General features: G+C 43.7%; 1 protein-coding gene across 1 annotated transcript in view; it reads left to right on the top strand.

The window, feature by feature from the left end:
• Positions 1-23,779, top strand: part of LOC120992314 (von Willebrand factor A domain-containing protein 5A-like) — a 37,994-nt gene extending 14,215 nt beyond the window's left edge. Inside the window, exons 2-4 of the mRNA XM_040421227.1 lie at positions 10,107-10,273; positions 12,109-12,235; positions 23,611-23,779. Of these exons, the coding sequence (XP_040277161.1) occupies positions 10,115-10,273; positions 12,109-12,235; positions 23,611-23,702 (378 nt within the window). The 5' untranslated portion in view covers positions 10,107-10,114 and the 3' untranslated portion in view covers positions 23,703-23,779. The remainder of the gene's footprint in view (positions 1-10,106; positions 10,274-12,108; positions 12,236-23,610) is intronic.
• Positions 23,780-24,842: the final 1,063 nt, after the last annotated feature.

Raw genomic sequence — 24,842 nt, 5'->3', positions numbered from 1 at the left:
AAAACATGCTATATGTGTGTCATTCACACATATAGCATCTTATGCAGGCCCCCCTCATGGCCCTATGTGTCATAGCACACATCCTCTATAACAGTGCATCATCCATAGGTCCCCATAACAGTGCCATCCACAGATCCCCCATAACAGTGCCATCCACAGATCCCCCATAACAGTGTCATCCACAGATCCCCTCCATAACAGTGCCATCCACAGATCCCCTCCATAACAGTGCCATCCACAGATCCCCCATAACAGTGCCATCCACAGATCCCCTCCATAACAGTGTCATCCACAGATCCCCTCCATAACAGTGTCATCCACAGATCCCCTCGATAACAGTGTCATCCACAGATCCCCCATAACAGCTCCATCCACAGATCCCCCATAACACTGCAAATAGACCTCTACCACAATTCCCTTAAAATATCGCATATCGTTATCGCATCCTGTTTGGGAAAAGCTGGTCTGCTGTGATAATATAAACAATGGGGGTTCTACAAAAGAGCTATTGTGGGGCAAAATTCATATTCGTGTTTACACACGTGTTTTAAAATGAATGCTTTCGCCTTTTATAAACAAGTAAATAACGACGCAATGCTGTGGAGCTGGTATGCAACTTTTTCCAGGGCTGGTTTTTATCCCCAGTCCGGCCCTGCGCATAGCTCCCTGTCCCGTCGCCTATCACCGCCATAGGCTTCAGGCCTAGTAGGCCTGAGGCCTATGCGGTAGTGAAATCCCGGCGCAGGCGTGCGTGATGATGTCATCACGCGCCTGTGCCGGGACACAGCACATTGACATGTGCCTGCCTCATCCCGCCTTCGTCTGCGATCAAGTGCCTGGCCCTGGACGGTAAGTATTTAGCTTTTCATTTTGTTTTCCAATTTTAATTTTTTTATTTCATGTGCCTACTTTGGGAGACATGTGGGGGACGAGACACAGAGGAGGACATATTAGGGAAGGGACCTCGAGTACATGGGAGGGGGAATGTGGGGCTGTGTGGGGCTACATTTTTATGGGAGGGACTACTATGTGGGGGCAAATTATTATGGGAGCCGGACTACTATGTGGGGGCAAATTACTATATGGGGCAGTGTGGGGGCAAATTACTATGTGGGGGCAGTGTGGGGGCAAATTACTATGTGGGGGCAGTGTGGGGGCAAATTATTATGGGAGCCGGACTACTATGTGGGGGCAAATTACTATATGGGGCAGTGTGGGGGCAAATTACTATGTGGGGGCAGTGTGGGGGCAAATTACTATGTGGGGGCAGTGTGGGGGCAAATTATTATGGGAGGGACTACTATGTGGGGGCAAATTACTATATGGGGGCAGTGTGGTGGAAACTATTGTGTGGGGTAATTACTATGTGGGGGCAGTGTGGGGCCAAATTATTATGGGAGGGACTACTATGTGGGGGAAACTATTGTGTGGGGACAGTGTGGGGGAAATTGCTATGTGGGGGGCAGTGGGGGGAAATTGCTATGTGGGGACAAATTACTATGTAGGGGAAACTATTGTGTGGGGGCAGTGTGGGGTAATTTCTATGTGGGGGCAAATTACTATGTAGGTGCAAATTACTATGTGGGGGCAGTGTGGGGGGAAACTATTGTGTGGGGGTAATTTCTATGTGGGGGCAGTGTGGTGGAAATTACTATGTGGGGGCAGTGTGGGTGCAAATTACTATGTGGGGGCAAATTACTATGTGGGGGAAATTACTATGTAGGGGCAGTGTGGGGCAAATTACTGTGTGGGGGCAGTTTGGGGGAAATTACTGTGTGGGGGGAAATTACAATGGGGTAATTACTATGTGGGGGCAGTGTGGTGGAAATTACTATATGGGGGTGTTGCTATTGGGGAGGCACTGTAGGGACAATTCTATTATTTCTGGGGACACTATACAGGGATTATTACCTGGAGCACAATATAGGGTGTTATTATTACTGGGGGTCTCTAGGGGACATTATAATTGCTGTGGACACTATAGGAACATTTGGGGTAATCTATCAAACTGGTGTAAAGCAGAACTGGCTTAATTGCCCATAGCAACCAATCAGATTCCACCTTTCATATTTGACAGCTCTTTTGGAAATCCAGTTCTACTTTACACCAGTTTGATAAATGACTCCAATTATGTCTATTAGGGTCACTATTTTTTCAGCAGTATAGTACCTTGGACATTGGGGGGCACAACGGGCACAGTATTGGGAGTGGCAGCAGGATGACACTGTGGGGACACCAGGATGAGGAGGAATTGAGAAATCTAACGTGTCTGTGTTACAAACTGTAGAGACGAGATGCGGCTGAAAGAATTTGCCATGGCGGTCTGGGTCAAATGGAGGAGAAGAGGAAAGAGAAGGTCTACATGACAGGAGATGTCACTGGATGTAAGAGGTATGTGGTGCTGTATTCTCCTCCATGTCTTTTTTATTATAATTATATGTATTTTAAATTTGGCGACCAAATTTTTCAGTTTAGGACCCAATTTGGGGTATTTTTTTTTTGTCTGAAGATGTCATATGGCCTAAGAAGAGACTGTGGCGCTCATGAAGCACCACAGCCTCTTCATACAAAAAAAAAAACACTAAACTAAAATGGGGGGGGGGGGGGCAAGTTGGTTAGACAGCCCCGGGCCTATCATGCACTTAATCCGCCCCTGCTCACTCCTCACATAAATTACAAACACACACAAAACATATACACACCAGAGTGATCTATGATTTCAGACTATGGTTCTATGGACCCCAGGCTTTCAGCATTACAGCCGACTACTATACTTACATGGGTACCACCTCACAGCAGACTAAGCCAACATGAAGTGACGAACTAAATGGCAGAAAGGCAGGTAAGAGTATTCTTACCATTCTATGAAAGCCGGCCATCTCCTCTCTGCCGTTCGTCAAGTCCTGGGGCCTCTTGTGTGTCGGCTGTTGATGCTCCCTTCGCCTTGGGGCCCCACGTTGGGGGCCATTTGTTAAAGCAGCCCTAATATAAGGCATTTTAGATACACTCTGGTGTTCCAGATCAATGTACCCCCCCAGGGGGTTAATATCCACGCATGGCTGAGAGACTGAACACTGACACAGAAGTTGGTCAAAGCAATCTCTAACTTTTATTACATCAGGTAAGCGTATATATATCTTCAGAAGAGGGCAGTCCTCACTGAGACACAAACCATTGTTTCATTGGTCAAAGTTAAGAAGAGATAAGAGAAACAGAGATAACCCTCTTCACATCTGCGCAGTAGGTACCACTTTGGAATGTTAAGCTAATTTTAACATCTAAGGGTCGCCATTTGTTAATGGTGGACGGTCTAACACTACTACTGCATACGTCATATGTGACACTTCAAAGAGGTGCTTCTCTATAGGCAGTGAACAACATATATCATCAAGTCATGTGATTGGTCCACGCATTCCACCATACTCTATGGGACACCTGCAGAAAGGTGAGAAATCAGACACTGCCCGCAGCACTTTGCCCCCCTCTCTCTACAGTCTTTAAACAAAGAGAGGGGGTGGGAGGGAGGCACTTGGAGAAGAAAAAGTTTAACTCATTACAGTCCTAGAGATACTGAATATAGAATAAAATTCACACATCTTTAACAGTCAAATTCACACATCTTTAACAAAATGAATGGGTCAGGATTCAGTCTGGATGCTATGTGTTCACAACACGCATCTCATCCGGACAGAAAACTTGTTTGTGTGAAATTAGCCTAATGCAGTAACATCAGCCTCTAACCCAGCTGAGCAGCAATAAATTCAATAAATTGAATATCATACACACCCAAGAAACCTGAAAAACACATGAAGGGGGCATTCACATGACCATATTTTCGGTCCACGTTCGTTTCGCATCAAATGTGGACCCATTCATTTCTATGGGACCGCAAAAAAAAAAAGCTACGGACAACACAAGGATGTCATCTGTTTGTTGTCAACATCTGTGTGACCAAGCTGCAAATTATAGAACATGTCCCATTCTTGTCTGTTTTGCAGAAAATAGGCATTTTTGTCAATGGGTCCCTCGAAAAGTGCAGGATGCGCACAGACCACATCTGTATTTTATGGATCCACAATTAGTGGACGGCAAAACGGATACGGTCGTGTGAATGCACCATAAACGGGTTTTCTAAGATTCTGATGTTGATGATCTATCCTCAGGATAGGTCATCATTATCAGACTGTTGGGGGACTGACACCTGGGATCCCTGTCTGAGGAGGCCGCAGCAATCCAGTCAGCGCCATGGCCTCCTGACAGTTTACGAAAAATGGGCCTGTAATGCGCCTAGACCACGGGACCGATGAACGTGACGTGACTGGCCTAGGAAAAGGTTGTAGCGCTCCCCCCTCTTCAGACAGTGAGTTGTTGGATCCCTTGTAATCTGATATTGATGACTTATCCTGAGGATAGTTTATCAATACCAAAATCTCAGAGAAACCAGAATTTTTTTTCATTTTTGCATTTTCATTTTTCTTCCCTGTCTTCCTGGAGCCATAACTTTTTTACTTTTTCGTTTACATATCCATAAAAGGGCTTTTTTTGCTGGACAAATGAGGTGGAATGGGAAAAAAACATAATTCCTAAACCGTTTTACAGGTTTTGTTCCCACGGCGTTCCTTTTGCGGCACAACTGACCCATGCCATTCATTCTCTGGGTCTGTATGATTACATCGATATCCTTTATGTATAGGTAAAAAATTTCTAAATAGTGTAAAAATAAATTAAAACTTTGAAAAAAAAAAAAATTTCCACCTCACCATATTTTGACCCCCATAACTTTTTTTATAGTTATATCTACTTAGATGTATGGTGGCTCATTTTTTGCGGGACAATCTGTAGTTTTTATTGATACCATTTTGGAGTGTGTGTGACTTTTTGATCACATTTTATTGCTTTTCTTGGGTAAGAGAATCAATAACAAAAACGGCAAATCGGCCATTTTGATACTTATTTCCGTTATTGGAAAAGTATTTTTATATTTTAATAGTACGGGAGTTTTTTGGACGCAGTGATGCCCATGATGTTTATATTTTTTATTATTTATGTATTTGTTTTTTTATTCTAAGGAAAAGGGGGATTTCAATTTTTTTATTTTTGTAATTTTTTATATATTTTTTTACACATGTTTTTGTAGTAGTTTCAATTTTAGGACTTTGTTTTTTTTTATAGATTATTTCTATACACCTTTCACATCTCAGAAAGACTTGGATGAGAAGATTATGTAGTACATCAGTGGTGTCCACAGTGGTCAGAGGAGGCTGGTCACACATAGCGAGAGGGTTCTGTATGGTCAAGACAGATACACGCTAAGAGCACCGTATATAAAGAGCTGCTGTATCTCTTGTTTAAATGTTGATGATTTTGGCTTACATCTAGTGAAAACCCCAAATTCTGAAACTCACAAAATTAGATTATATAAGATTATATACAGAAATGTCCTCCTAAAAAGTATGTACAAATAAACACACTCAGTACTTGGTCAGGGCTCCTTTTGCATGCATTACTGCATCAATGCGGCGTGGCATGGAGGCGATCAGCCTGTGGCACTGCTGAGGTCTTATGGAAGCCCAGGTTGCTTTGATAGCGGCCTTCAACTCATCTGCATTGTTAGGTCTGGTGTCTCTTATCTTCCTCTTGACAATACCCTATAGATTCTCTATGGGGTTTAGGTCAGGTGAGTTTGCCGGCCAATCAAGCACAGTGATACCGTGGTTATTAAACCAGATATTGGTACTTTTAGAAGTGTGGCAGGTTCCAAGTCCTGCTGGAAAATGAAATCAGCATTTTCATAAAGCTTGTCAGCAGAGGGAAGCATGACGTGATCTAAACTTTTCTGGTAGACGGCTGTGCTGACTTTGGACTTGATACAACACAGTGGACCAACACCAGCAGATTTCAAATTTCACAATGGACCTCGAGCAATTTGGATTGTGTGCCTCTCCACTCTTCCTCCAGACTCTGGTACCTTGATTTCCAAATGAAGTGCAAAATTTACTTTCATCTGAAAACATTACTTTAGACCACTGAGCAACAGTCCAGTCCTACTTCTCCTTAGACCAGTTAAGACTATTTTGACGTTGTCTCTGGGTCATGAGTGGCTTGACATGGAATATGACAGTTGTAGCCCATGTCCTGGATACGTCTGTGTGTGGTGGCTCTTGAAACACTGACTCCAGCCGCAGCCCACTCCTTGTGAATCTTCCCAAAATTCTTGAATGCCGTTTTCTTGACATAGAAACATAGAAACATAGAAACATAGAATGTGTCGGCAGATAAGAACCATTTGGCCCATCTAGTCTGCCCAATATACTGAATACTATGGATAGCCCCCGGCCCTATCTTATATGAAGGATGGCCTTATGCCTATCCCATGCATGCTTAAACCCCTTCACTGTATTTGCAGCTACCACTTCTGCAGGAAGGCTATTCCATGCATCCACTACTCTCTCAGTAAAGTAATACTTCCTTATATTACTTTTAAACCTTTGCCCCTCTAATTTAAAACTGTGTCCTCTTGTGGTAGTTTTTCTTCTTTTAAATATGCTCTCTTCCTTTACCGAGTTGATTCCCTTTATGTATTTAAAAGTTTCTATCATATCCCCTCTGTCTCTTCTTTCTTCCAAGCTATACATATTAAGGTCCTTTAACCTTTCCTGGTAAGTTTTATCCTGCAATCCATGTACTAGTTTAGTAGCTCTTCTCTGAACTCTCTCTAGAGTATCTATATCCTTCTGGAGATATGGCCTCCAGTACTGCGCACAATACTCCAAGTGAGGTCTCACCAGTGTTCTGTACAGCGGCATAAGCACTTCACTCTTTCTACTGCTTATACCTCTCCCTATACATCCAAGCATTCTGCTGGCATTTCGTGCTGCTCTATTACATTGTCTTCCCACCTTTAAGTCTTCTGAAATAATTACTCCTAAATCCCTTTCCTCAGATACTGAGGTCAGGACTGTGTCAAATATTCTATATTCTGCCCTTGGCTTTTTACGCCCCAGGTGCATTATCTTGCACTTATCCACATTAAATTTCAGTTTCCAGAGTTCTGACCATTCTTCTAGTTTTCCTAAATCCTTTTCCATTTGGCGTTTCCCTCCAGGAACATCAACCCTGTTACATATCTTTGTGTCATCAGCAAAAAGACAAACCTTACCAGCGAGGCCTTTTGCAATATCACTTATGAAGATATTAAACAAAATCGGTCCCAGTACAGATCCCGTGGAACCCCACTGGTAACATTACCTTGTTTTGAATGTTCTCCATTGACTACAACCCTCTGTTGTCTGTCACTCAGCCACTGCCTAATCCACTCAACAATATGGGAGTCCATGCTCAATGACTGCAGTTTATTGATAAGTCTTCTATGTGGGACAGTGTCAAAAGCCTTACTAAAATCTAGATATGCGATGTCTACTGCACCTCCACCGTCTATTATTTTATTCACCCAGTCAAAAAAATCTATAAGATTTGTTTGACATGATCTCCCTGAAGTAAACCCATGTTGTTTTTCATCTTGCAATCCATGGGATTTTAGATGTTCCACAATCCTATCCTTTAATAGGGTTTCCATTAATTTGCCTACTATTGATGTCAGACTCACTGGTCTATAGTTGCTCGATTCCTCCCTACTACCTTTCTTGTGAATGGGCACGACATTTGCCAATTTCCAATCTTCCGGACGACTCCTGTTACTAATGATTGGTTAAATAAATCTGTTAACGGTTTTGCCAGCTCACCACTAAGCTCTTTTAATAATTTTGGGTGTATCTCATCAGGCCCCTGTGACTTATCTGTCTTCACCTTAGACAGCAAACTTAGAACATCTTCCTCTGTAAAGATACATGCATCAAACGATTTAATAGTCATTCTTTCTAGTGGAGGTCCTTCTCCTTTTTCTTTTGTAAAAACTGAACAGAAGTATTCATTAAGGCAGTCGGCTAGCCCTTTATTCTCTTCTACATACCTTCCGTCCTTTGTTTTTAATTTAGTTATTCCTTGTTTTAATTTCCTTTTTTCATTTATATATCTGAAGAATGTCTTATCCCCTTTTTTCATAGACTGAGCTAGTTTTTCTTCTGCCTGCGCTTTAGAAGTTCTTATAACTTGCTTGGCCTCTCTCTGCCTAATCTTGTAGATTTCCTTATCTTCATTGCTCTGGGTTTTTTTATAATTACAAAATGCTAGCTTTTTATTTTTAATGATTTGGGCCACTTCTGCTGAGTACCACATTGGTCTCCTCCTTTTTTTGCTTTTACTGACGAGTCTAATGCAATTTTCTGTTGCCTTCAATAATGCACCTTTTAAGTAGTCCCATTTCTCCTGGACTCCATGTAATCCGTTCCAGTCTGATAAGGACTCATTTATGACTAATTTCATTTTTGAAAAGTCTGTTTTTCTAAAATCTAAAACTTTTGTTTTTGTGTGGTGGGACTCTTTCACAGTTCTTATATTAAACCACACTGACTGGTGATCACTAGATCCCAAGGTTTCGCCTACAATGACATCATATACCGAATCCCCGTTTGTGAATACCAAATCCAAAATGGCCTCCCTCCGGGTTGGCTCCTCAACCACTTGTTGTAGAGATAACCCCAGTAGGGAATTTAGAATATCTGTACTCCTGGTAGAACTTGCTATTTTGGTTTTCCAGTTTATATCTGGAAGATTGAAATCTCCCATAATGATAACTTCTCCTTTCATTGTCATTTTAGCTATTTCTTCAACTAGTAGATCATCTAGTTCTTTAACTTGACCAGGTGGTCTATATATCACACCTACACGAGTTACTGCATGGTTAGCAAACTGCAACGTAACCCAAACTGACTCTATGTTGGCCTCACCAACTTGTATTAGGTTAGATTTAATGCTATCTTTCACATACAGGGCCACTCCTCCTCCTTTCTTGCCTTCTCTGTCTCTTCTGTATAAAGAGTACCCTGGTATGGTTATGTCCCAGTCATTTCTTTCATTAAACCATGTCTCCGTAACAGCCACTAAATCTACATTCTCAGATGCCATTATTGACCCAAGTTCATTGATTTTTTTACCTAAACTGCGAGCATTTGTAGACAGGACTCTGAGCTTATCATTTCTTAACCTCAGTGCTTCTGGCCTGTTCTGGCATTGTTTCGGGGGGCAATTGGACTCTTGACAATCCTTTCAAGGCTGCGGTTATCCCTGTTGCTTGTGCACCTTTTTTCTACCACACTTTTTCCTTCCACTCAACTTTCCATTAATATGCTTGCATAGAGTACTCAGTGAACAGCCAGCTTCTTTAGCAATTACTTTTTGTGGCTTAGGGTACTTTCACACTAGCGTTTTTCTTTTCCAGCATAGAGTTTCATCCTAGGGGCTCTATAACGGAAAAGAACTAATCAGTTTTATCCTGATGAATTCTGAATGGAGAGAAATCCATTCAGGATGCATCAGGATGTCTTCAGTTCAGTCTCTGTGAAAAAAATAAATGCCGGATCCGTTTTTCCGGATAACACCGAAAAGACGGATCCGGCATTTCAATGCATTTGTAAGACGGATCAGGATCCTGATCAGTCTTACAAATGCCATCAGTTGGAATACGTTTTGACGGATCCGGCAGGCAGTTCCGGCGACGGAACTGCTTGCCGGATCACTCTGCCGCAAGAGTGAAAGTACCCTTACCCTCTTTGTGGAGGGTGTGCATGACTGTTTTCTGGACACATGTCAAGTCATCAGTTTTCTCCATGATTGTGTGGCCTACAGAACCAGACTGATGGACAATTTAAAGACCTAGGAAACCTTTGCAGGTGTTTTGTGTTGATTATCTGATTAGAGTGTGACACCATGAGTCTGCAATATTGAACTATTTCACAATATGCAAATTTTCTGAGATACTGACTTTTGGGTTTCTTATTAGTTGTAAGCCATAATCCTCAACATTAAAATAAATAAATGCTTGAAATAGATCACTGTGTTTAAGGAATCAATATAATGAGTTTTTATTGAATTACTGAAATAAATGAACTTTTTGATGATATTCCAATTTATAGAGATTAATTTGTACATGGCATTAATACTTACCTTCACTCCATAACATTAACTGTATCTTTTTGTTACCTATAAAGCTAAATACATGGATATGTTACCACCACCAGCTCAAGTCCAGAAGATCCCCCCTTTCGTCAGTTTGATTTCCCTGCAAAACGCTGATGGTTCCTGGAATCTTACCCCAGAATTCTGCTCCATTCTGGGAATATCAGAGCAGGACATTATTAACAAGAATCCAGATCAGGTATGATGGATGTGTATGGATAATCTCAGCTTGATTCGACATTCTTGAATATTTTTATAACTTTTTTTATTTAATTTTATTTTTAAAAAGCCCATAAAACGACACATCAAAGAATATGCAAAGGTCTGATCATGGAATGAAGAAATGACCAAAGACACTATAACATGTTGCACTTCTGTAACATGGAAATTTCAGCAACCATCAAATATACTTTAGGGCACATGTACTAACTGTATGCCAGGTTTGCAACTAGGCCATTTTGCAACTTTTTAAAAGCCAGCAGTGCCAGAACTACAAATCTCCATCTGTTGTGTAGTGGTTGGAGCTGGTTATTGCAGTGGTGCTCACCTTCACTTCGATGGTAACCAGCTCCATCCACTGCAGAAATGAACAGAGCTGTGTAGTTCTGGTGTAATACTACATCATAGTGATGGCGCGGGGACAGGAGCTGTGTCCACATCATCACTTGCAGGTGCCGACTTTATTATGTAGCCTTCAACCTGCTAGAGACAGGTCCTAACAGGATGCCTTTGAGCATTACATTGACAGTCATAATACACTGCAATACACCAATGGGAAGTTAGTCCTATATGGGACTGAAATAAAAAAATAAACACATTTTTAAATGGTTCTCCAGCTTCTTTGGCTCTCTGCCTGCCAGACTTCCGGAAGGAAGCATGCTTACCTACCTCCTGCTGCTTGGTTCCAGGCCCTTGATTATACTATTGCATTCACCATGACAGTCCCTGACTGTAAAGTTCCAGCATGGACGGGGGTCATGTGTGTTGCAGCGGTGACTCGTCCCCCAAGCAACTCTAAAATGGCATCAATGGAAACAGAAGCTCTTACACACAGGTTGCTGAAATGTGGTTTTGTTAAGCTGGCAGAGAGAAGCTCTCCAGCTGTCAGACAGGGACGTGATGTAAAATAAGTGATAGACAAGCAAGGATATCATTTTGCTGCTGTCTTGTTTTTATGCTTACAACGTTTTAAAAAAAAAAAACTGACCATGCGTCAGCTTATACCTATTCTTTACTGTTGGCGTGATTTGGATGTCTGATCTCAAGCAAATCTCACAGGGGTTAATAGGTATCAAGAATTGAGAACTCTCAATTTGTATAGTTTTTATCCACTGACTAACATGATACAGATATGTTTTTTGCATTTTACATGACAGAAAAAAAACTTGTGATGTCAGAAGAGATTACTCAAGGAGAGACGCCCACAGCCGAGAGCTCCTGTGCAAGAGCAGTTAATGGGCGCCCTGATTTCCAAGTACTAATTTGACAACAGTGGGGTGCTAGCTATAGACATCTCATTTAGGCCTTTCCTTTGCCACTCTACCAAGCCTCCAGTACTGTAAATGCGAAACGTGGGTAGGGAGGCATGTGGCACATTACAGTTGGTACAGTTCAGTTGACAGCTTCTCATTACCTGGGTGAAATACAGTACCATTGCTCTATATATCATATTTAATTGAAGAAAATGATGACTCTTGTCAAACTGAATGCTCACCGGGGAAACTGTAGGTAATCTAATACATTAATACTACACATAGGATGGATACCACCTTTAATAAAAGTATAGAACCTATTGTTCAACCCATTCACCATCCACACCAATATCTACATCTTCCCTGTCCTGAATAGTGTCAAAATAGTGATGTGTTCAGTGACAGGAAGCGACACAAGAGCCTCGTGAGAGCACTGTACCTGACGTAGATAAGTGGACATGTCATCAGGATCTCACAGTAGTGCAACCTCAGGCTTTGGGCCTGAAACTTTAAGTGCTTAGATAATATATTCTGGTTTAATTTATATTTTCCTCCTCGCTAGAATATGGACTCATCAGTATGGGCGACGGTCTTGGCGGTGATCTGGCTCCATGCATCTTGTCTGGACCAGAGAGAGGAATGGGAATTACTGGAAGGTAAAGCCATCTCCTGGCTTAAGGCTAAAGCAGGTAATATCTCGGAAATAGATTTGACATGTTTCTAAAACTGATGTGTTAATGTAGAGCCCTAGTGTTTTAGCTTCAAATGTTGTAGGTTCCTGAATATTTCAGGTGTATAGAGTCCAAAGTCGTCAGGAAGGAGCTTCCACCCAAAATATTTGCTCTATATTCAGCCACGGGAATGACTTGTACTCTAAATAGAACATTACCTCACCATAGAAATTCTCCCACAGCAGCAGGTTATTCCCAAAATGACCGCACCATTGTTTCTTAACTTCCAAGGACTTCCCTTGGACCATTCTTCTGAACTGCAGCATAGTCTACTCCTGGTTGTTCTGTTTTCTCGCCCATATTCATTGTCCTCTAGGAGGTGTTGACACTAGTAAAAGCTGTTAGCTCCTGGCAGCTATTTTTAGATTTTTTATTTTAGTTTATTTTTTTCTCTTCTTTTAGGTGGGAAACAGTGGACGCCTCGCCTCCCTGTTCTCCTGGGGGGAGCACGCCAGCGTTGGTCCGCCACGCTGCCTCCTCCCACACAAGAAGACAAGGTGGACCAGGGCAGCCTCACTCCCCTGCATCCCGCCAGCAGAAGGGTCACCCATCCAAGCCCCCTTTTCCAGCTTCCTGCCACTACGGTGGGGGGGGCATGCACTGGTGGAAAAACAGGGAAGGGAGCAGCGAGGCTCCCCCCTATGAGGATCGCAGGTGTCAGGGCACTAGGGGGTTAATAACAGGCGCAAATTATTCCCGCCACTCACCCCCCCCCCCGAAGCACTTGGCCCCGCCCCCCTGACATCACTAATGTCTCCCTCAGGGCAGCTTAACCCCTTCTGGCCAGCCACCTCCTGCGGCCAGCTCCAGATATTCTGAGGATTCTGTCTTCAGTACAAGGTGCCTGTAAGTTGAAGCAGATAACCCCTTCCTGTCTCCTTGCCCACTTGTCGTTTGGGCATCCTAGTTTTCTTTAAAAAAAAAAGGACGAGGTAGATGTGCGTTCATAAGGGCCCCCCTACAGGGATGTATTGCATTCCTCAGCCTCGTCACCACAGGCCCCCCACCCCCTGTCTGTGTGGTACCAAGCTGGGCCCGTGTCCTATACGGACAAAGGAGGACCTCTCATAGTTCCTTATCCGCCCTCCAGGGTCGTTGGTTGATAATCCTCCACCTGCGCAGATCCAGGGAGGACAGCCGAAGTATGAGTCGTGTGGTTGATCCCAATCCATCCTCCGGGGCCATTTGGTTGATAATTCTCCACCAGCGCCATCCGGTGCAGAAACTCTGGAATTCCCATTCCACCCTCCGGGGTCGTCTGGTTAATCATCTCCACCTGCGCCATCCAGCGCAGAACCTCTGGAAGTTCCCATTCCCTCCTCCGGGGTCGTCTGGTTGATAATCCTCCACCTGCGCGATCCAGTGGAGAATCTCTGGAAGTTCCCATCCATCCTCCGGGGTCGTTTGGTTGATAAGGCTCCGCCTACGCACTCCAGTGGACGGACCTCTAGTTCCCACTCCACCCTCTGGGTAGTTTGGTTGATGTATTCCCACCGGCGTGGCCTACAACTGCCACGGACAAGCTTCTAAACGGTAGAACTGCGGGCAAGAGAGCCAGAGCAGAACTTCTCCTCGGCCACCTCTGCGCCCCCACTTTCCTCCCTAGGGTCTCGCTTAGACACACCTCTCTATTCCTGGAGAGGTTCGGTCCGAGGGGGGGGTATTGTGATTCGGGCTCTCACTCGAATCCGTTGAAGTCTTTCAGATTGCGTCCACGGTAGCCAGCAGTCCTTGTCGTCTGCATTACCCCCTCCTTCAGGCGGAGTATTTACACCACTGCTGCATACTATACTTACCGTAGGCATTATAGGTGAACTAAATGCTACAGCGCTGTTCAGTGACGCCAGTAGGCGTTTCCCCTTTCTTAGGGGACGGTATTGCATTCCACTGGGTACAGTACGTACTGTATGCATTAGCCTCTTCCATACGTGGCGTTCTGGCATTATCACTGGTTACAGTGTTTACTGTAGGCATCCCCCTTCTTTGGTGGGGTAATTGCACTCTCACACGGTGCTGGAATTCGCCATATGCATTGCCTTCCATAAACACGTAATCTCTCTACCGTTGCATTCTGTTCCTTCCGTAAGCATGACCACTTCCGCTGGCAGCACTTGTCGTAGGCATCACCCCCTTCTTAGGTGGAGTAATTGCACTACTACAGATACAGTATTACCTTCTGTTCTGCCCCCTGTGGTAGGTGGTCTAAGTACAGTTACACTGGGTTAGTGCTGGACGTATGCATCCCCCCTTTCGGTAGGTGGCGGCATTGCATCTCCACTGGGTTCTGTGCCTGCCGTATGCATTAGCCGTCCTCCCATCACCATGCTTCCTGTTCCCTTCCCCTTCCTCAAGTGATCCGCTTCCAGAGGAATACCTAAGCATCTTAGATTACTACGGTTCAACTACGCCACGACGCTAGATGCCTTTGCTTCTTCTGTGGGGCGTGGCAACAGTCGATACCCGCGGATGCCGGTGCTCTGCACCTGCGGTGTATGGGTGCCGCCAGTGGATACAGTCGCTGTTTCCACTTGGTATCCTTTTTATCTTCGGTACTGGTTTAGAGCATGGTTGTGCCATCCTCTGTCTCTCAGAGGAGTTGCCTAGCAACATTTATGGGTCCTACAGACCACCCTTCTCCATGGGCCTCCTCAGTTCCAGTCGGTCAGGACATGTCCTCATCACTACGTAGTGCATATGCCATTGCGCATATTCTGGGGAGTAGCTTTCATCGAATCGAGTGTTCTTTGACTCTGCAGTCCCCCTCAGCTGGGGGTTCTACCCTGACGCTAGCTTCCTGTTGCTCCTGTTCGTAGCCCTTCCAAGTAAAGTGTTAAAGCTAGCTCTTCTCAACTGGGGCAGTTTGGTGCCATGGCTCCTACAGATGGCCTCACGGCTTCCCTTTAGTTTGCGCCGACGGGGCAGGCGCTGGCTACTTCTGGGAGAGTTGTATTTGCATTACCACTACATACTATGGTTCTTACTGCACAGCTCCTTTGTCAAGTGGCGGATTCTTCTAGATCTGAATTGGTGGCCTCCGCGGTATAGCCCCCTCCTCCACTGGAGTATGGGCTAGCGATACAGTTGTGGCTCCCCTTACTTGGCTTCCTCCTCAGGCTGAGTTTTTTTGGCACAGCCACTCAACCCCTGGCTACATCTGCATTTGCACGGGGTATTCTTTAGTGGCCTTCTATTCCAGAGTTCGGACACGGCTGGTGGGATGTAGCGTGTTCCACACCTATCCTTCTGCAGGTGAATCCCTCACATTGGTCCGGGGTGAGTTACCTGTATAATATATTCCTCTCTTAAGACATCTCCTGGTGATCTTACTTCCCACCGCCCATTCCGGGGGTAGACTGCGAGACTCCAAGACTCCAACACCGGACGGAGCGGGGTTGCTGTCACGTCTTGACGTGATGATGGATGTTCCATTCCTGGTACGGGACACCCTTCTATTTCTTCTTCCCCCTTGAACAAACGGCTGCCGGCCTCTCCCTTCTGTATTCCTGGACTGCGGAAGGTGTTCGAGTCGGGCTGTCTGCGTTGGAGTCACCCGGACGTGGACTTGATGGCTTCAAGACTGTCTCGGAAGCTTCCCACCTTTCTCTCCCGAGCAGCAATCCGGAAGCTTGCGACGTGGACGCCCTGATTCCCGGGTAAGGGTTCTCCCTCCTTGCGTTTTCCCCCCTCCCTCTTCTTACCCAGAGTTCTACGGAAGATCAGGATGGAGGGTATTCTGACTATCCTAGTCGCCCTGGGGATTGGCCATCGCACGTAGTACGCCGACCTAGTCTCCTTCTAGAGGACATCCTGGTCACTGCCACTCAGATGTCCTTCCTTTAGAGTCCGGTCTTCCATTAGTATTTTAGGTCTCTTCGTTTGCTGGCATGGCTATTAAGACCTCCATTCTATGCGAAGAGATATTTTTGGCGGATGTCATCCGCAAAGCCTGCATCGTCCAGGATCTATTCAGGACCTGGAGGTCCTTCCTGGGTTTCTGTGGAAGCCGAAGTACTCTGCCACTTCGTTTTTCTCCCCACGGCCCTGTCCTTTCTTCAATCAGGGTTGGACCTTGGTCTGGCATTAGTTCTTGCAGAGTCAGGCGTCTTCGCCTTCTATCCTTTTCCAGCGCTCTCAGGTTCACTGGGGCCTGTGAGGACCTTTTTTAAGGAGTAGCTCATACGGTTCCTCCGTACCATCCTCCTTACTGCCTTGGATCTGAGTTTAGTCCTCTCAGCGCTCCAGTTTTTCCCTGGAGCCCGTGTGAGGGGGTTTCTCCGACTCCTCCTGTCCTGGAAGGTAGTTTTTTCTGGTTGCTATTACTTCCATCTGACGGGTGTCTGAGTTGGCGGCGTTCTCTGCAGAGAACTCTTCCTGGTTCTTCATAGGGTCAAGGTGGTTCGCTGGCCTGTCCCTTCTTTTCTTCCGAAAGGGGTCTCTGACTTCCAAATTAACGAGGAAATTGTCCTCCCTCACTGTGCCCATCTCCTTTACCCTAAGGAAACGGAGTTACACCATGTGGCGAAAATAACTTTGCCACTGGGTTTTGGAGGGTCCTGGTTGCCAGCCTCTTGCGCCAGGATTATGGCCCCTCTCATCAGCCCATGCAAAACTTAAACCCCATGGCGATTTGACTGTGTTTGTGGCATCTGAGCGCTCAGATCCAAGCCATATGGGGACATGTGGGGTTTTGAGGTGTGTGACAGAACCATCTGTCTGTGTAATTGTATTGTATGTTATGTGAGGGTACCCGGATAGCTCATTTTATTGTATTCATGTTGTCTGAGTGCCATTCACCTAATAATATGCACTCAGACTTGAGCTATCTGTGAATATGTTAAATGTCTGTGTTTGCTGTGGGGGTGTGACATTGTGTGTTTGGGTGGTGATTTATGTCCTGTTGTATCCACATGTGTATTGGCGATTTCCCTTTGTCTTGAGAGATAATTGGATTACTCCTCGGGTGTCTCCAGGGCAGAGAGTAGGAAACCATGATGCATTGTGGGGATGTGTTGTGTTTGTGTATCCTGAGTTGCTGCATATCTGTCCTGTGTCGCAGTCTTCCTTCTGGTCCACTAGGGGCGTGTCCACCAGATGGGGACCTGCATAAATACGGACGGGTAGCCCTCAATAAAGTAGTTCCTATTTTACACTTAACATAGAGCCTCGTCTCATGTGTGTGGGGATTGCTATACTTGTATACTCCCCTTGCTATTACTCCTAGCTCTTGTAAGAGCTGTTCCTGGTTCCTGTGGTGGTATCGGTGTCGAGCGGAGTGCTTGGAGTCCTCGGAGGCACTGGGAGCATTTATCAATGGAGGTACCCGGTCGGGGTGCTAGGAGATCTGTTACACACCATTGTACGTTGTCAGAGCTCTGAAGATCTATTTAGCAGCCTCCGGTCCCTTCTGCCGTGTGGATCCCCTTATTGTCATTCCGAAGGGTCCTCGAAGGGGATTGGCGGCTTCCAAGGTGGCAATAGCACGCCGAATTCTATCTACAATTGCTGAAGCATACCGCTCCCGAGGCAGGGTTCCGACCTCAGGTGTCACGACTTACTCCACCAGAGCGGTGGGTGCATCTTGGGCGCGGAGGAATCGCGCTTCGGCTGCTCAGTTGTGTAAGGCGGCTACTGGCCCTCCGTACACACATTCACAAATTTTACCAGGTGCAAACTTATGCATCGGCGGACGCTGCCTTAGGTCGCATGGTCTTGCAGGCGGCAGTTTCTTAGATGCCTGCCGGGATGCTTGCTTCCATGGGTCTGTGGTTTTTCCCTCCCTGTGGACTGCTTTTGGACATCCCATGGTTCCTGTGTCCCCCAATGAATATGGGCGAGAAAAGGAGATTTTTGTATAACTTACCAGTGAAATCTCTTTCTCGCTCTTCATTGGGGGACACAGCACCCACCCAGTTTTGTTGTTCGACCACAGTTGAGCAGTTGCTGGTTTGAACCCCATTGGGTCCTTTTGGCATGGTTGGTGTTCCATGTTTTTTCTTGGTTGGCTTGCTTCTCCTACTTCTTGTACACAAACTGAAGCTCTCTCTCCAGGCTGGAGGGGTTATAGCTGCCAGGGGAGGAGCTAACAGCTTTTACTAGTGTCAACGACTCCTAGAGGACATAGCTATACCCACGGTTCCTGTGTCCCCCAATAAAGAGTGAGAAAGAGATTTTACTGGTAAGTTATACAAAAATCTCCTTTTTCTTTTGTGTTTAGATGGAACAATTTACCACCAAATTATTTTGTGGCTGTATAAAGATGGCCAAATTGACCCAACCAAACTATAACAATGAGCATTTAACAATTTATTTCCTTTAAGCTCCTTCTCAAAGTAATTTCTGATACCACTCGTGTACCCTGTTTGGCTGCATCTCATGGCAGCCAGTAGGCAAGGGTCTGCTGGATCCCATAGATGTTAGCTTCTCTGCATATCCGATCTTTAAAAGTTAGATCCAACCATAAATTTTGGTGGAAAAAAAAAAAATGTAAAAGGAGAGAAAATGTAAAATATCAAGAGAGGCAAAAGGAAGAGGCAACCAACAGCAAGATGGATGGTGGCAATCATAAAAAAATGAAGATATCAACAGGAAACTTGAAACATAAGACAGAACATGCTGCAGGAACACCAGCCATATGGTCTTGGTTGCTGTAATTTAATAATTTATTTAAATATTTAATAATATTTATTTTCTGAAAGCATATGCCCAAATTTGCAACCATTTACTATGCTCCAATGCACCTAAAATAATTAGAAGAAAAATCAGCTTTTCAAATAGACCCTACTGCTTTCGTACAATTAACAAAATGCAAGGTGAAAGAACAAAAGAGAAATCTAAATCCAATCAATATTCGGTGTGACCACCCTCTGCCTTTAGAACAACACCAGTTCTCCCAAGTACGCTTGTACACAGGTTTTGAAGAAACTCAGCAAGGAGGTTGTTCCAATCATCTTGGAGAACTAACTACAGATCTTCTGTGGATGGTAGGCTTGCTCAAATCCTTCTGTCTCTTCGCGTAATCCCAGACAAACTTAAAGATATTGGGATCAGGGCTCTGTGGGGGCCACATCATTACTTCTAGGGCTTCTTGATTTTTCTTTACACTGAAAATGGTTCTTCATGATATTGTTTGTATGTTTGGGGTCATTGTCCTGCTGCAAGATACATTTTAAACTAGATTGGCATTTCCTGAAGGAAATACATAGTGCTTGAAAAGAGTTATATATGTGTGTGTGTGTGTGAGTGTGAGAGAGAGAGAGAGAGAGAGAGAGAGAGATAGAAAGAAAGAAAGTCATAGAGAAGAGTGGCTGTGCATGTTTGCTGTCTGTGAGACTGGGTGGTAGTTAGACTGTGCTTGGGACATCATCCATGGCAGCTAAAATTTGATTCTCTGAACATTTCACCATTTGTTTCTATGGGTTTTATTATATTAACCACTTCACATCTGGGCCATTTGCCCCCTTCCTGACCAGGCCTAATTTTTCAAATCTGACATATCTCACTTTATGTGGTAATAACTTTGGAACGCTTTTACTTATCCAAGCCATTCAGAGATTGTTTTCTCGTGACACATTGTACTTCATGCTAGTCATAAATTTGAGTCAATATATTTCACCTTTATTTATGAAAAAATCCCAAATTTACCCAAAATATTCTAAAATTCTCTGCTTTTAAAACAGAAAGTGATACCTCATAAAATATTTATTACTTAACATTCCCCATATGTCTACTTTATGTTGGCATAATTTTGGAAATGTCATTTTATTTTTTTAGGACGTTTGAAGGCTTAGAAGTTTAGAAGCAATTCTTAAAATTTTTAAGAAAATTGCCAAAACCCACTTTTTAAGGACCAGTTCAGGTCTGAAGTCACTTTGTGGGGCCTACATAGTGGATACCCCCATAAATGACTCCATTGCAGAAACTACACCCCTCAAGTTACTTAAAACCGATTTTAAAAACTTTGTTAACCCTTTAGGCGTTCCACAAGAATTAAAGAAATATGAAGATCAAATTTCACTTTTTTGGCAGATTTTCCATTTTAATCCAATTTTTTCTTTAACACATCGATGATTAACAGCCAATATTTATTACCCAGATTCTGCGGTTTATAGAAACACCCCACATGTGGTCATAAACTGCTGTATGGGCACACGGCAGGGCGCAGAAGAAAAGGAGCGCCACATGGTTTTTAGATGCCATGTCCCATTTGAAGCCCCCCTGATGCACCCTTACAATAGAAAAAAGAAGTGACCCCATTTTGGAAACTAGGGATAAGGTGCCAGTTTTATTGGTACTATTTTTGGGTACATATGATGATCATTTATAATAACACTTTATGGAGCAAGGTGACAAAAAAATTGGTTGTTTTAGCAGTTTTTATTTTTTACAGCGTTCACCTGAGTGGTTCGGTCAAGTGACATTTTTATAGAGCAGATCGTTACGGATATGGCGATACCTAATATGTATACGTTTTCTTATTTATTTAAGTTTTACACAATAATAGCATTTTTGAAACAAAAAATATATGTTTTAATGTGTCCATGTTCTGAGAGCTATATATTTTTTTATTTTTTGAGAGATTCTCTTATGTAGGGGCTCATTTTTTGAGGGATGAGGTGACGGTTTTATTGGTACCATTTTGTTGGACATACGCCTTTTTGATCACTTTTTGAAAACTACAAATTCGATCGACTCCAAAAATACATAGCATACCTCTCAGCACCAAGAGCTTCGAAATTCTGTTTGAATGGAGTCTGCATGTTAAAGGGGTTCTCCGGAAATTAAGGAAATAAAAATACTTAAATATTACTTTATATTCATTATATTCCCAAATACCTTTCTTAATTTATAAAGGCTCATGTTGTCTAGGGAGCAATCATCAGGGGAAACAAAATGGCTACTGTCCTGTTAGTACACACAAAATCTGTCCTAATCATACAGCAGGGCAAGTTGCTTCACAACACTGCCCCATCTCTGCTCTACCTGACACAGGTTATGATCCTGAATACAGCTGATAAGATCTTCAGCTGAATCTCTGTAGGAACGGAGTTCATGAGGAGACATGAAGTACAGACAGGACAGACTGTGGGCTGTGGTAATGGAGACTGCATATAATAGCTGCTGTTCGTTATCCACACCCTCGCCTCTGTACTTCATGTCTCCTGATGAACTCCATTCTTACAGAGATTAAGCTAAAGATCTTATCAGCTGTATACTGACAAACAGAGCAGAGAGGAGGATGAGGCAGCTCATTAGCTCAGTGCCCTGAAGTAACTTATCCTACTGTGTAATTAGGACAGGTTTTGTGTGCACTTATTGGACCGCGGCCATTTTATTTCTCCTAATGATTGCTCCCTAGACAAAATGAGCCATTATAACTAATGAAAGGTATTTGCAAATATATTTATCATAAATTAATATTTAAGTATTTGAATTTTCTTAATTCCCGGAGAACCCCTTTAAGCAGTGTGGGTTGTATTGATTGCTAATGTTGAGCGAATCGAACTCCACGATCTGAATTTCAGGGAAAAATTTGATTCGCTGCGAAGCCGAATTTCCTCGACTTCCTCGAAATCGATTTTACCTGGAATGGTGTAAAAAAATAGCATACAAGCATACTTACCTCATCCATTTGAGTGTAAAGAGCTGGCCGCTGGCATCTTGATTGAAGATATTGCATGACATCCCGTGCGTGGTGACGTATGATGTCACCACGCCGTCCGACGAGATGTCGTCATCAGGAGCCGCACAAGATTTTGCGCTAGATCTTTATTCAAGATGGCGGCGGCGGCGGCCAGCTCTTCACGATCAAATGGATGAGGGTATGATTTTATTTATTTTTATTTTTATTTTACACCGGATTACTGCTATCAAATGCCGTGATCATGTATAAATGCGGCATCTGAGGGGTACAATGATGGGAAGCGGTGCAATCGCCGCTCCCTGTCATGGCACCCACTACTTACAAAGAAATGCACTTCAAGCTAATTTTTTTGTAAAATTAATCTTTATTGATTGCAGAAAACTGGCGAAGAATAATAAATAAATAAATATATGAGAATGTGATTTTCAAGCACTATAAATATAAGGGGAAAAAATTCTATACAGTGCTTTTTCAAGTACTATAACTATTAATACTTCTATTTTTTAAAGCATTCTTACTTTGCAGCATTTTTTCCACACTTGCCTAAAACATTTGTACAGTACTGTATACATTTCCTATACAGGCCTACAATATGCATCTCCAAGCTAAAAGACTGCAAAACATGTAGTCTGATCTTGTACTCTATAGGCTAAAAAAGAAACAGCAGGGAGGAATGCAGATCCAGACCTTACACATGGGCACGTGTCTGCATAGGAGCTTTATGAACAAAACAAGAAGAGATTTTTAAACACTGCCTGTAAAGTTGCTTCCTTTTTGATTTATTTTAGATGCATAGCTACAGATGAGCATTTCATATTTGAAAATTCATCTTGACACCATTTTGGTTAAGGGAAATTTTCCATTACCAAGCTGTATTTACTGCATATAAGACCATGGCGGCTGAAATACTAACCACATTTCAACTGACATGTAAATGGCTCCTTGTAGGAGAGTCCCTGGGATAATAATAGACGGACGATACGTGCCACCAGAGGTTCTGGCCTCGGTGGAGTAAGAACCGGATCATTGTGGTTACAGCAGCGGATGCTGCTGGCCCAGCGTATCCGGGCTAGTTCTTACTGGGAACAGGTAAAGAGCAGGGTGGGTGCCTGTTCCCCACGGCCAGCCCAGGTTTTTGGTGGAGATGGGCCTTTGAAGAACCCAGCCTGCTGAAGATGGTGGGCGGGGTGTGTCTTGCTGCTCTGGAGGTTTTGATCGACTGAGTCGGTTCTGGTCAAGGAGAGACTGGGCGCAACACAAACTTAAGGATAGCCCTGGGACCTGTGGTGCCACTAGCCGAAGGGCCTCCGGCCTGAGGGAGACAAAGGCAGGTAGTCTAGAAGCCTGCAGGACCGGTGTGATCCATACAGATACAAGGTGACTCAAACCTGCTGTTTGTTTGCTATAGAAGGACTTTTTGTTCTATGCTCTATGTGGATACGCCCCTGTGTGGTCTGCACATTACCTGTTATGCCTTTGGTGTGAATAAAGTCACAGTGTATCACAAAGACTGTCTGTGATTGCCTCAATGCTGCCGCTGCTACCGTAGCCTACCACGAGCACACTCCCACACTCCTTAATACAATATTCTTGTTGTAGTTACAGCTTTTGAAATGCTCGATTTTGTCAGTCAGTTGTATCGTATCTAATGCTATTGATGGCTCTAACCAGGGACTGTTTCCTATTCTCCCAGGTTCCTCCTTGGATCAGGTGGTCAGAGCTGGAAATGATCTGCTGAAATCCTCTCTGAATCCTAATGTGTTTGGCCTGCGAGAGGAAGAATGAAGATGGCGGAGGTCTTCGGGTACGACCACACGGTCAGGTCTCTGCATGCAATTTTGGAAGCCAAAATCAGTAGTGGATCATAAAAGGAGAGATAGAACTTCTCCTATTTTTTTTTTAACTCTCTTCTGGTTTGGGCTTCCGAAACTGCAAGCAGAAACCCGACTGTGTGGTTGTACCCTTCTAAGGAATACTGCCGCCCTCCAGAATTGTACTGCTTCTCACCTTTACTTTGGAATCAATTTTCATGATAAAATTTCTGTGCCTTTATTACTCTTGAAATGAGATACAAGCCAAAGATGCAAGTGATAAGTCTAGAGAATCATCTTCTAGTTATATTCTCATTACACAGACCTGTTAATGTTCACTTATTTTTTGAATGTACAGAGCAGCTCCACTGAAATATATGCATACATGGAGAGAGGCCTAAGGGGTGTATTGACACTTGGGAAGGTAGTAGTGCAGAAGTAAACCACTCTACAACGCCCCCCTAAAAACTGGATTATTTTTTACCACACTCAATCAATATATACCAATCAATAGTACATGTGAATATAAGAAATTTTGTAATGCATTTCATCAGAGAAATTATGCCTCATTTAACACTTTTCAGCATTTTATCTCCCTCTCCTCCTAAATCAACATTCTTTGCTAAATCCACCTTGAGAGACTGATAAGGACTGTCAGCTCACTGAAGGATCAGATTATAGCTGCCAATAGAAGTCTATGGCGAGGGAAGGAGGCGTGAACTATTAGAGGGAAAAAACAACATTTTTTTCCTGAAATATACATCACAAGGTTTCTTATATTAACCTGTAATATTGATGTATACAAACGTTTGTTAAAAGATTAGTTGTCCAAGATTGGAAAAACATCCAAAAGCAGAACCACATCTCTCCAGATGCTGTATATGGTATTACCACTCAGCCCTATTCACCTTAGTAGAACTGGGCTGCTGTGGGTAGTGGGTTTGGAAGAAAGCAGCCATGTGTTTCTAATCCTGAACAATCAAATTACAGTTTTTTCCTCTATGACCTTGTATTTAAATCAAGATCTGTTGATGGAAGGTTGCATGTGTCCTTCACCCAGGCCAGGAGATCTTTGTTCATCTTTCTTGGTTGGTGGTATAAGTCAGAATCTCTC

This window comes from Bufo bufo, chromosome 2 (assembly GCF_905171765.1).
Source record: "Bufo bufo chromosome 2, aBufBuf1.1, whole genome shotgun sequence".
Taxonomy (NCBI): Eukaryota; Metazoa; Chordata; class Amphibia; order Anura; family Bufonidae; genus Bufo; species Bufo bufo.
The sequence above is the reverse complement of the archived record's forward strand: the minus strand, read 5'-3'. Positions and strand labels throughout refer to the sequence as shown.